Raw genomic sequence first — 14592 nt, forward strand, 5'->3', positions numbered from 1 at the left:
ACTTCCATAACTGCACCCACATCTGGGGCAAAGTAGTAGAACACAGAGAGAAAAAAATCAACAGGGTTGACCCTCCTTAGAACCACAGATTACCAAGACAGAAATTAAAGTTCTCTTCTCTCAGAGTTTCAGCTCCTGAGGCTTCCATTGCCACCACCTTAAAATTGTTTGAAGACTGGGTTGTGAGAAAAAAGAAAAAGAGAAAGAGAGGATTTCCATACTCTGAGTATTAGGAGCTGTCAAAGAAAACCCAGAGTTGAACAGTAGTCAAAGTGGTAAAAACAGATTTTTATTCAGTATGATTGCAATAGGGGAAATGATTTGTTGTCTAGGATGAGCAGACATTGAGGATGGGAATTCTGGTTAAATCGACTTAGCAAGGTTCTTACTAAAACTTAATTTTATAAGGAAATACACATATGAGCCTAAAAGTTACAACCTACTTAGTAGTCAGTCAGAAAGAAAAGAAAGTGAAATCGCTCAGTTGTGTCTGACTCTTCGTAACCCCATGGAGCCTACCAGGCCCCTCTGTCCATGGGATTTTCCAGGCAATAGTACTGGGAGGTGGGGGGGGGGAGTTGCCATTTGCTTCTCCAGGGGATCTTCCCGACCCAGAGATCGAACCCAGGTCTCCCGCATTGTGGACAGATGCTTTACCATCTGAGCCACCAGGGAGCCTGACTAAAGTTTGGTCAAGCAAAGAATCTTTGTCAGAACCTTTCTTGCTCCTCAAGTCAGAACTGGTAAGTTCTCCTAGAGCTGTCACTGGTTTTGCCTCCTGAAAATTCCTCCCAGATTTCTAATACATTGAGCTTAGGTCAGGGAGAAAATGGTAAACTCATTGCTAATTTGGTAGCATTTCAAGTTACCATCTTCTTCCCCAATCTGCCTTCTACAATTTATTTTCAGGTTCCTCGCCTCACTGCTCCCTCCGTGTGTTCTGTCCAGGTTTCACTGGGAAAGACAGGGTGGGGCATATTTACTCCATCTTCTGATGGGTGCAATTACATAAACTTTTAAATTATTTTATTGGTATATTTAGTGACATATCATTCTGTGAAGATCTCAATTAGAATACTGCTGATAGAGTTGACAAAACTTTACCTCCATCTAAGCAACTAAGATTCTTTCTTTTTTTTTTAAATTTTATTTTATTTTTAAACTTTACAAAATTGTATTAGTTTTGCCAAATATAAAAATGAATCCGCCACAGGTATACATGTGTTCCCCATCCTGAACCCTCCTCCCTCCTCCCTCCCCTCCAAGTATTCCCTCCCCGCCAAAGATAGCTCATATACAAACATAAATAAATATTAATGAATGGAAATTGCAGGAAAAGCCTAAAGAAAATTTTATGATAATCCATTATATAAGCATCACTGATATAGATTATTCTAAGCCCTCTCCATCATCGCAGATACTGTTTCTCAATTGCTTAAGCTTTTGTGTTATGATTGCTATCAGTACTTGTTGGATGACCACACTACACATAACACAATGGTACATGCAGTTCCATAGGTTTGATTTTTTTTGAAGAATAAGGTGGTAGGATCCAAATTCATTACTTCTTCCAACAGCTTTTATGTATGATTGTACTAGGTTCTAAGAGGTATACAAAAATAAATAAGTGAAATTATCCTTAATCTTCAGAATTTTATAATGTAGTAAGAAATCAGAACAAAATTTTACTTATATCCCTCTTTGGAGGTTATTGTTGCAAATGTCCACAATTTTCTGTGCAGTGGGAAAACTAATAATATAAGGTAGCATGTGATAAACATCATTCAAATAATACCAAGTTCAGCTTCATCAGAAAAAGGAAGTAAGTTTTGGAGTGCAGGCTATCATAGGGCCCTACCCTGGAACTGCCACTTACCATTAGATGATGGGAACCTCTGAACTTCTTGAAAAATCATGGAAAATATAAATTATCTCTCAAATTTCTTATATGTACTTAGTAAATAAGGTCCTCAATGTTACTTATCACAGGACCTGACATACAGAAGGTACACAAATTTTAGGTATTATTGTAATAAAAAAATTAAAATTAAGCATAATCATAAATAAGTATAAATTAAGGACAGTCTTTTCAGATAATGATTGCAAATAAAGTTTGTTGACACTTAGGTGGCATATTAAAATGCTGTCAATAAACATGTTTAAGTTCAGAACATTATACCCTCCTAAAAATGTTTTATTATTTTTTTAGATAAGAAATTCTGTTTTGTTATGTGCTAGTACTCCAGTGTCAACAGCAATGGAAATGATCCAGACTCTTTCAGAGGAAGCTGCAAGTTTAGCTGTCAAAGCTAAAACATATTCAAACTATCAGGATTGTTTCGATGATTCCCAGTCTCATATGAATTTTCTTAATATGGAAGAGCTTGCGCAAATTGTACTTTCAGAGATTGCTGACATTGACTATGACTTAACCTTAAGGAAAATATTATGGGATGCACAAAAGGAATGGGGAACACTCTTTTGGGAATGGAGGAATAGCACTCTTGACAGTATTGATACAGAATCAGTATATAGAAATGTTTCAAAATGGATGCAGATAATCTTTGTACTAGAAAAAGGTAAAGTGTCTTTCTCAAGTTTTTCTACTTAAGATTACACAAAAATGGCTACTAGGCCAGCAAGATCATTGTCCTTGGCTTTGTTACTTTACCTGTTCCAAGGACTGACCATTAATGACTGAAAAGACAGTACAAGAGTATAGGTAGGAATCACTTCCTGAAGCAAGAAAGAGATTAAAACTTTGGAAAAAATTTTTTTAATTAATTAGTAACAATTTTATATCTGTTAAAAATTGATTCTCTAGGTAGAACCCCAAACGCTTCCACCTGATTCTGGCTCTTAGAACCACAAATGTTTTGATGTTAAGGACCCACCTTCAAACCCTCACTGTGTATGCAGATAGTATACTTTGGGCAATGCGAGAAACAGCCAGAGTCATTTTGATAGGTTTTCCTTCTGCTAATCATCAAATTTGAAATCTTGCCAACACAGAGATGCTGTTCCTGTGCAAGCAATTCTGTAAAATCAAATCCTTTCCAAATAGAAAGCTTTATTCCACTTGGCAAGATAATGCTTTTATTTTTTAAATTCCTCTGATCTCTCAGCTATACCTTAAGCTATAGTTTTTTTTAGTTTTATCATTTTTTTTTCCTTTCAAGGAAAACACCTTATTTTGCTTGTTTTTAAATTATATAAGAAATATGACTATCACAGAAACTGTAGAAAAGAGAAAAATTGGGGACAAATCACCCAGAGTGTTAAAGCAACACAACACTCATTTTGTGCATTCTCTTTCAATATTGTGTCATATATCTGTTTCAGAGAGCAACATATAAAGTAACAAGTAGATAAAACTTTCTTTTATCCATAGTTTCCCAGATTAAATCTTGTTCACCACAGTATAGACTGCAAAAAACTTATTCTCATCTTTTTATCTGATCAAGTCTTGAAATACACTTTGTTATTCAATATAGCTTTATAAAATAAGCCTCATCTGTACCAATTGGATAGTCAAGAATATGCATATAGTTTTCAGTTCTCTCAAGTGCCCTACTTTGGCTATTTCTCTGTCTCCCCCCTCTTTTATAAATTGAGTAAAAGGTTATCAGGGTTGGACCTTCAGCTGCACAGGTTTTGAGTCCTGCACCCTTTGTGTGTGCTGTGCTTAGTCACTCAGTCCTGTCCGACTCTTTGCAACCCTGTGGACTGTAGCCCACCAGGCTCCTCTGTCCATAGGGATTCTCCAGGCAAGAAGACTGGAGTGGGTTGCCATGCTCTCCTCCAGGGGATCTTCCCGACCCAGGAATCTGTATTGTGGTGTGGTGTTAATGCCAGAGGAAAGATCAGTTCTGGTCTATGGCAAAGTTTTTACCTTCATTTTCTACATTTCAATGTAAAGATATATTCTTTATGAAATGATAGTGATTGGCTTTTTCCCTTAATGTTCTTTTAATGAGCAGAATTGAAAAGCCCCAAAACCAAAATAGTCTTTTGAATTATTTGTGTGTACCTCTCTGTCTGTATATCTATCTTGTCAGGGAAAATCTGGGAAACCCTGTGGTAACTAGCTATCTCTAGTATTAAATTTTGCAAAATAACTTGTTCTGATAGTTTGGGGTTTTCATCACTAGTCCTGATTAACTATTTCCCTTTATTTTAATCCATGCTTGATTCTTATGGGAGAGTGATGTTAATAAGCCTCATTATTTTAGTACAGATTAATAACTGATAAAGCAGTATCACATTAAATAGCAAATTTGTTTTCTGGCTTAGAAAATGTGGACTGTATGATAAAGCTGCCGACCCATCGCTTCTTATAGGTCTACCTAAAAACGACATGGTGACACATCTTAAGCAATCAGTGACAGATTTTAAACAGGAGCTGCCAATCATCATAGCACTAGGGAACCCCTGTCTCAAGCCAAGGCATTGGGAGGCTCTCCAGGAGATTATTGGAAAGTCAGTGTCTCTTGATAAAAACTGTACAGTAGAGAATCTTCTAGCACTCAAGGTAAGTTAAAATAGTTTGAAATAAAGTTGGCATAGCAGAAGGCCCAAATTTAAGTAGGCAAGTAAATCTACGAGGAGTAGGAAATGAAAAATAAGACGTTTATGGAATGTTAGGAAAAGTAGGAGTGTAATGTATTAGTAGATAGGTGATGCTTCCTTGGTGATAGTTTAGTACAGATTAATAACTGATAAAACTAGTATTACATTGAATAGTAAATTTGCTTTTTGGTTTAAAAATATGATGTATATATTATAAGCATAAGCCATTCATCGTGCCATTACTACTAGGTGATTCAAAAACAGTAATACTGGTTTTCATGCATAACAAATGAAATTAAATTAGTGTTTTTATTTAACAGTGATACTTCTTGTGGAGAGTAAATTTTATAGGAATACAATCAAAACTACAGTATTTATATAAAATGAAGATATATTAAGAGCATGTTAGGGTGGCCCTGCAAATAACTTGATATTCTATTTAAAATATACAGTTAGCAGCTATTTGATTTACCTGTAGGTTTTGTTATAAAAATAAAAATTTTACTATGATTTTCAAGGTTAAAATTTTTCTATTTTCATGTGTAGTTTACAATAAGCTTCATTTATATTTCATGTTCCACAGTTGACAATGTCTAATATAACAAAAATAATATTTTATGCCTATAATTTTCTACTAAATGATTTGCTATAATGAGAAAATGAAGAAAATTTTTTAATTAGACAAGAATTTTAAAAGTGAACTTTAATTTATTTTAAAAATTAATTTATATCTCTAGCCCTAAATTCAGCTGCCTTCCTGAACTCATAGATTCAGCTGCCCTCCTGAACTCATAGATCCACCTCCACTTATATATCTAAAAAGTATCTCAAAGTTAACATGTCAAAAATGCACTTCTCTTTCTCCATCTCCAAAGTTCCACTCTTCCTTTATCCTCCCCATCTTAGTTAATGGCACCTCCACTTTTTTTCTAGTTACTTAAGCTAAAAATGATGAAATAATCTTTGAATCCTCTCTTGCTCTCTTTCCTCATCCCATCTAAATGTTGCATCCTCCCCTGGATCATTATCAGAGTATCCTAACTGAACTATGGTCCAAGAGTGAATTCATCAAAATATCTAGATAGTTTCAGACTATTTAATCAGTGCCAATGAACATTCCAAAAATCTGGCACAATTTCAACAGTCAGTTCAGTCGCTCAGTCATGTCCGACTCTTTGCGACCCCATGAATCACATCACGCCAGGCCTCCCTGTCCATCACCAACTCCCAGAGTTCACCCAAACTCATGTCCATCGAGTCGGTGATGCCATCCAGCCATCTCATCCTCCGTCGTCCCCTTCTCCTCCTGCCCCCAATCCCTCCCAGCATCAGGGTCTTTTCCAGTGAGTCAGCTCTTTGCATCAGGTGGCCAAAGTACTGGAGTTTCAGCTTCAACATCAGTCTCTCCAATGAACACAAAGGACTGATTTCCTTTAGGATGGACTGGTTGGATCTCCTTGCAGTCCAAGGGACTCTCAAGAGTCTTCTCCAACACCACAGTTCAAAAGCATCAATTCTTTGGTGCTCAGCTTTCTTCACAGTCCAACTCTCACATCCATACATGACTGCTGGAAATAAATGGAGATATTAAATAGGATGACATAGGGGAACAGCAGTAGAATCTTCTTTCAGTGATAAAAACAACAAGGGCAGATAGTTAATTCCAAGATGCAGAGAAGAGCAGGTCTCCAAGTATCTCTGTTCTGGTGATTGAATCTGGAGATAATATATCAAGATTTTGTCCAATGGAAATTGGCAGTCAGTGCACATGGAAAGGTCTGTAAATACTCCATTAAAGTATTTTGAGAGGCATTTATCCTCATGGAGCTGTGTCAAAGTGAGGCCATGGAAAGCTGTGCCCATTAGAATTATGTTCTCTCAGACTGTTATATCCCAAGAATTATCATAGAAAGTAAAAACTTGTCACAAAATAATTAAGCAATTGGCATTAGTGCAGAGAAAAGAAAGCTGAAAGAAATAATGCTATCTGCAGATCTGTAGAAGGTGCTGTTAACTATTTTTTACACTGACTAGAATCAGAAGAAATAATGAGTCAGAAATTTTCACTGAGCAAGAAGAATGTGAAATAGAATGATTAAAAACTGAAAAGGGCTGCTTCATGAAAGTTAGACCATGAAGTCTCTGGTTAGGATATAAACCTAATTGGAATCAAATTTTCAACACATTCATTTAAATCTTCCATTTTAAATGTATCAGGAATTATTTGCTCCATTGGATATTAAATTTTTTTTGTTTTAGATGTTTCAGTATGAAAATGAAATAAATGAGATATCAACCTCAGCAACTAGTGAAGCCGCTCTTGAAAAAATGCTGTATAAGGTTATTGATCTTTGGAACACTACTCCTTTACATTTAGTTCTTCATCACACCGAGGCTTACTCTATCCTAATAATTTCATCTATAGATGATATATTAGTTCAGCTGGAAGAGTCTCAAATCATACTTGCCACAGTTAAAGGATCTTCCTATCTCGGGCCCATTAAGGTAAATATTACGGCAGAGGGAAATGTCTTAACTGTCTGTAGTTTTATCACTTTAATTTTTGCATCGTGTAAGCTTTTGAATGTATAAATCATTCATGTACTTGTATAGAAGAGAGATTGAATATTTAGTATTTTAAATATTAAATATAACTTTTTATGGCAGCACTAATGATTCATCAGGAAATATCAGAAACTTTAATTTGGGCAGACAAGGTAAATTGACATCAAATTAAAAATATGACCATTTAAACCATGGTTTTTGCCAGCAGCAGCACTGCTGCTAGATACATCCACAGTTCTGATGGTCCTCATGCCAAACTGTTGCCTTGAGATTCTTTTTGCTGAAGTGATATGTTTCATTTTCATTCCCTGTGCTATTTGTCTTAAAGGTTAATCCCACCTCTATATTTGTGTATCCTTGCCATTATTTTAACAGCTTATATATCTATTCTAGTATAATTAGAAATTGAACTATAGAGTCAGCTTGTATTCAGTGTTCCCTCATAGTGTGTGTGCTAAGTCACTTCAGTTGTGTTTGCAACCGTATGGGGATTCTCCAGGCAAGCATACTGGAGGGGGGTACCATTCCCTTCTCCAGGGGATCTTCCTGACAAGGGATTGAGCCAGCATCTCTTATGTCTCCTGTATTGGCAGGTGGGTTACCTCTTGCACCACCTGGGAAGCTCCATCATTTTAACAGCTTCTGTATCTATTCTAGTATAATTAGAAATTGAACTACAAGGTCAGCTTGTATTCCATGTTCCCTTATAGTCTCTCTCTGAGCAGCCCCACATCCCATAACATAGCCTAGAGTCATTTTAAAACTTTAGGAATCACAATAAAGTATAATAATATAGAGATATCTAAGAGTGAAATTAACATGATTGATTATAGATGGATAAAAAAACAAGAGAGAAATAGGTACTCAACAAATGGACTTCACATTATTTACAAACACACAGACAGTTAGGGAAAGTGTCACTTATTTGGAACTTAGAGAAGAAAAACTCAGTAAATTACAAAAAAGAGATAATCCAAATAGACTGTTCTCTAACCACATTCAGTAAAATTTAAAAATGAACAGAAAAAGTAGCAAAAAATAGACCAAAACCAGCAACAACAAAATCACCCAGGAAAAAAAAAAAAAGGAAATTAAAAAGCAGCTATGAGAATGTACAGGAAATGTTAATCAAATTTTTAAAATTATAAATAAGCAAAAAGAAGAGAATTACAAGTCAAACCTCGTCACAATTGGCTAGAGTTCAGTAAAAATGAATTTAATAAATGATAAATTAGGCATAGTCAAGAAGTTGAAAAGAACAGACACACACATCCACACACACCACTTCCACTTCCAAGCAAGGAGTATGGGGACCAGATATACCATTTTGCCTGAAATACTCAAATCATAACAGAAAAAATACATCAAACATCCTGGTTTTAGGAAGATGGACATCAAACACTGAAGGACAAGGATCCCTGAGAGTTGGCAAACAAGCAAGTTGAGCCCTATTATTGCCCCATCATTCTGTCATTAGTTTCCACACCTGGATTGAGAGAGAGGGGAGGAATCCGTCCAGAGGATGGTAGACTCCCTGGTATTAGGAGATGCTGTTGAAAGATTAAGAAGCAAAAGGAAGATAGAGTTTGCAGAATAAAGTATCAGGGAGGACAGAGCTGCACTGAAAGAACTTCAGAGATCTGTGGAAGATCCCTAGTCAGGTTTGCAGCATACCTAATCATATGAATGTAAAGAAACTAGTGGAGACCAGGACAATGGTCTTGAGTGAACTAGAAGGAACCTTTCACACCGAGCTGGGAACAATACCCATATCCACCAGCTACAATGACAACAACAAAAAACCTTTATAACGCACAAGCATTAGAGGGGTTAAAAGGAAAATGCCACAATAATGTGCAATAATTAGTCCTAGATCAAATGCAGTTCTTGTCCTCCTTAACAAATCTAAAAACAACACTACAAGTGATAAAATTGCTTCTAAGTAGAAGGCAGTGGCAACCCACTCCAGTACTCTTGCCTGGAAAATCCCATGGATGGAGGAGCCTGGTAGGCTACAGTCCATGGGGTCACTAAGAGTCGGACACAACTGAGCGACTTCACTTTCACTTTTCACTTTCATGTGTTGGAGAAGCAAATAGCAACCCACTCCAGTGTTCTTGCCTGGAGAATCCCAGGGACTGGGGAGCCTGGTGGGCTGCCGTCTCTGGGGTCACAGAGTCGGACACGACTGAAGCAACTCAGCAGCTTAATTCCATCCAGAATAAAGCTCAAAAATAGGAACACAAAAATATCTAGTACTCAATATAGTAAAATTCATAATGTCTGGAATCCAATCAAAGACTATCAGACATTTAAAGAAACAAGAAAGGAGGAATCATAATGAAAAGGAAAATCAACCAGTGGAAACTGATCCAGAACTGACATAGTTATTAATTAGAATTAGAGACAAAGACATTGAAAGAATTATAACTATATTCCACATATTAAAAAGTTAAGGGAATAATGGATGATATTTTTAAAATACCAAAATCAAATTTCTAGAGATAAAATATGTAATATCCAAAGTGAAATAGACACTGGATAAGATTAGCAGAAGGAAGAGAAGGAGAGAACAGAGGATGAGATGCTTGGATGGCATCACCGACTCAATGGACATGAGTTTGAGTAAACTCTGGGAGTTGGTGATAGACAGGGAGGCCTGGCGTACTGCAGTCCATGGGGTCACAAAGAGTCAGACACGACTGAGCAACTGAACTGAACTGAAGATCAACAGCAGATTAGACATAGGAGGAGAAAAGTTTAGTGAATTTTAAAATATGACAAACTATACAAAGTGAAAAAAGAGAAGAGAATTTTTAAAAATAAAAAGAGCAGCCTATTATACAGAGTGAAGTAAGCCAGAAAGAAAAACACCAATACAGTATACTAACGCATATATATGGAATTTAGAAAGATGGTAACAATAACCCTGTGTACGAGACAGCAAAAGAGACACTGATGTATAAAACAGTCTTATGGACTCTGTGGGAGAGGGAGAGGGTGGGAAGATTTGGGAGAATGGCATTGAAACATGTAAAATATCATGTATGAAACGAGTTGCCAGTCCAGGTTTGATGCAGGATACTGGATGCTTGGGGCTAGTGCACTGGGACAACCCAGCAGGATGGCATGGGGAGGGAGGAGGGAGGAGCGTTCAGGGTGGGGAACACATGTATACCTGTGGTGGATTCATTTTGATATTTGGCAAAACTAATACAATTATGTAAAGTTTAAAAATAAAATTAAAAAAAAAAAGAAAAAGAGCATCAGGGGCCTCTGAGAAAATAAAATAATAGACATGTAATTGGAGTCCTCCAAGAAAAGTGAGAGAAGAAAGCAGAAAAAAAAAATGAAGAATTAATGGAAAGAATTGTTCTAAATGTATTTAAAACAATAAAATCATAGATCCAAAAAGTCATTCCACTTCAACATCAAGAAACATCATGAATTACTAATATTGAAAGGGGTAATACACCTCCCAGAATATTGGAAATAAAAGCAAAAATAAACAAATGGGACCTAATTAAAATTAAAAGCTTTTGCACAACAAAGTAAACTATAAGCAAGGTGAAAAGACAGCCTTCAGAATGAGAGAAAATAATAGCAAATGAAGCAACTGACAAAGAATTAATCTAAAAAATATACAAGCAACTCCTGCAGCTCAATTCCAGAAAAATAAACTACCCAATCAAAAAATGTGCCAAAGAACCAAACAGACATTTCTCCAAAGAAGACATACAGATGACTAACAAACACATGAAAAGATGCTCAACATCACTCCTTATCAGAGAAATGCAAATCAAAACCACAATGAGGTACCATTTAACGCCAGTCAGAATGGCTGCGATCCAAAAGTCTACAAGCAATAAATGCTGGAGAGGGTGTGGAGAAAAAGGAACCCTCTTACACTGTTGGTGGGAATGCAAACTAGTACAGCCACTATGGAGAACAGTGTGGAGATTCCTTAAAAAACTGGAAATAGAACTGCCTTATGACCCAGCAATCCCACTGCTAGGCATACACACCGAGGAAACCAGAATTGAAAGAGATACGTGTACCTCAATGTTCATCGCATCACTGTTTATAATAGCCAGGAATGGAAGCAACCTAGATGTCCATCAGCAGATGAATGGATAAGAAAGCTGTGGTACATATACACATACATGTACATATACACTCAGCCATTAAAAAGAATACATTTGAATCAGTTCTAATGAGGTGGATGAAACTGGAGCCTGTTATACAGAGTGAAGTAAGCCAGAAAGAAAAACACCAATACAGTATACTAACGCATATATATGGAATTTAGAAAGATGGTAACGATAACCCTGTATGCGAGACAGCAAAAGAGACACAGATGTATAGAACAGTCTTTTGGACTCTGTGGGAGAGGGCGAGGGTGGGATGGTTTGGGAGAATGGCATTGAAACATATATATTATCATATGTGAAACGAATCACCAGTCCAGGTTCGATGCATGATGCAGGGTGCTCAGGGATGGTGTACTGGGATGACCCTGAGGGATGGGATGCGGAGGGAGGTGGAAAGGGGGTTCAGAATGAGGAACACCTGTACACCCATGGCTGATTCATGTCATTGTATGGCAAAAACCACTACAATATTATAAAGTAATTAGCCTCCAATTAAATTAATTAAAATAAATAAATAAAGGACATAGATGTCCTTTACTATGTCTAGCAACATACTTATTGATGACAGAGTGAACACTTTTCCCCTAAGATCAGGAAGGGTGTCGTCTCTCATCACTTCTAATCTTCATCATATGGAGGTTCTAGCCAGTGTATAAGGCATGGAAAAGAAATGAAATAAAAGGCAACCATATTGGAAAATAAGTAAAATATTGTTTATATTCACATGACATAATTCCCCATGTAAAAATTCAATAAAATTACTAAAAAAATAAATAAAGCTCATTTTAGTAAATGTTCAGAATACATGATTAGTACACACAATCGACTGCATTCTGTAGACTGGCAAGGAACAATTGGAGTTTGAAATTTTAAAAATATGAGATACTTAGCAATAAGTATGAAGATATATGTGTAAGACCTATCCGATGAGAACTACAAAATCCAGTAGAGAGAAAATAAAGACCTGAATAAACATAAGATATACTATGCTCATGCATACAGACTCAAATATCAATATTTCTGAAAGATCTAAATATAGTACAATAAAAATCAACATGCTATCCAACTGCTGGTAGAAATTAACAAGCTGGTTCCAAAGTTCTTATGGAAATGTACAGGAACTAGAAGAGCTTCAACAATCTTGAAAAATCTTCTTTTCCAACAAAGTTGGAAGAGTAACACTTCATGATTTCAAGACATTATAATGCTATAGTAATCAAGAGTTTTATCTTGGTTAAAGGGTAGACAGATAAATGGAACAGAATAGAGTACAGAAATAAGTTCACATATATATGAGTTTTCAACAAGGGAGTAAAGACAGTTCTGAGAAGAAACAATAGTCTTTTCAGAAATGGTGCTAGCACATTGGACAGTTACATGCAAAACAAAGAAATGTTTTAAGCCGTATCTTGAAGATATACAAGATTTAACTCAAAAATGGATCATAGGTCTAAAGGCAGAATTTACAACTATGAGATTTTGAGAACACAACATCAGAGAAATATTTTGTGACCTTAAGCTAGAAAGTTTTCTTCAATATGACACTAAAAGAATGATCAGTAAGAGGAAAAACTATCAGTTGAATTTCATCAAAACTTAAAATTTGTTCTCTTCAAAAGACACCATTAAAGAAAAAAGTATATAAACTACAGGCTGGGATAATATCTGCAAAGCATATGTTTAATAAAAAGCTTATATTCGGAAGATATAAAGGACTTTCAAAATAAAAACAATAAATGGGAAAAATATTTAAATGGACACTTCACTAAAGATATATGGATGGAAAATGAACACATAAAAAGATGTTTAACTTTATTTTTCATCAAATGCTAAAATCCCAATGAAATACCACTATAAACCTTGTAGAATGACTAAAATTAAAAAGACTGATCATCCCAAGTGGCGATGAGGATATGGGAGAACTGGAACTCTCATACATTACTAGTGTAATGTAAAATATTATAATAAATTTAAAATTTTCTTCAAAAGTTAAAAATATATGTACCACATGATCCAGACAGTCCACCCCTAGGTATTTATTCAAGAGAAAGGAAAACTTACTCCATACAAAGACTGGCAGCTTTAATTGTAATAGTGAAAAACTAGAAATAACCAGATTTACAGTTGGTGAATAATAAATGTATAGTATCAATATATCTATGAAGTGGAATTACTACTCCACAATAAAAATAAACAACAACATGAATGAATCCTAAAATAATTATGCTGAGTGAAAGAAGTCAGACAAAAAACAATAGATACTGTATGATTCCATTTATATAATATTCTAGAAAATTCCAGCTAGTCTATAGTTTCAGAAACTGGTTTCCATAGGGAATCACTGGTTTCCACAGGAATAGGATTAAGTCAGTTGGGAGGAAGGTATTACAACAGGGTTTAAGAAACCCTTTCAAGGTAATCAATATGTTTATTATCTTGATTTTGGTGATTGTTTCACAGGTATAAGCATATCTGAGAACATCAAGTTGTACACTTTAAATATGTGTGGTTTATTGTATTCCATTATACCTTAATAAAGCTGTTGAAATATAGATTTGTTTTAAAAGAAAGAAATATAGAAGTTAATCTCAGAAAAATAAATGAGTTACAAGCGGTTCCTTCTGAGAAGCCACAGTTAGGGGATAGACCAGTCTACTGATTTTTCAACATTGTGTTATTAATTGATTTTCAACCATTTTTCTATTATTTAATACTATACTAGCTGGAAAAAGATGTCTTATTCACACAATAGAATTTCCTGAAGTTAAAATAATGAAGAAAACTTAAAAGTATTGGCATAAAACCTCTCTAAAAGACATTATTAGGTTAAAACATAAAGCAATTTACAAAACAGTGTGCATAATATGGTTACATTTATATAAACTGTTAGAGATATTATATGTACATACACATTTGTACAAAAATGTTTAAAGAAAGAAATGAAAGACTATGCCTACCAAAAATATCTGAATATTGTACAATAAGACAATTGGATGAATAAGACATTTTAACCTCTCCCCAAACTAAATATAATTCAATTTACATTAATTTATGTGACCCTCTAGCCACCTGATGTGAAGAACTGACTCATTTGAAAAGACCCTGATGCTGGGAAAGATTGAAGGTGGGAAGAGAAGGGAATAACAGAGGATAAGATGGTTGGATGGCATCACTGACTCAATGGACATGAGTTTGAGTAAAGTCTAGGAGTTGGTGATAGACAGGGAGGCCTGGCGTGCTGCAGTCCATGGGGTTGAAAAGAGTCAGACATGACTGAGTGACTGAACTAAACTGAACTGAATGTGAC

The 14592-nt window shown here is 35.6% G+C and overlaps 1 protein-coding gene across 1 annotated transcript in view; it reads left to right on the forward strand.

Moving 5' to 3' along the window:
* DNAH14 (dynein axonemal heavy chain 14) overlaps positions 1–14592 on the forward strand; it is a 440851-nt gene that overhangs the window by 181611 nt on the left and 244648 nt on the right. The window contains exons 20-22 of the mRNA XM_055583763.1: positions 2210–2579; positions 4341–4531; positions 6829–7074. Coding sequence (XP_055439738.1) covers positions 2210–2579; positions 4341–4531; positions 6829–7074 — 807 coding nt within the window. The remainder of the gene's footprint in view (positions 1–2209; positions 2580–4340; positions 4532–6828; positions 7075–14592) is intronic.

This window comes from Bubalus kerabau, chromosome 5 (genome assembly GCF_029407905.1).
Source record: "Bubalus kerabau isolate K-KA32 ecotype Philippines breed swamp buffalo chromosome 5, PCC_UOA_SB_1v2, whole genome shotgun sequence".
NCBI classification, from domain to species: domain Eukaryota; kingdom Metazoa; phylum Chordata; class Mammalia; order Artiodactyla; family Bovidae; genus Bubalus; species Bubalus kerabau.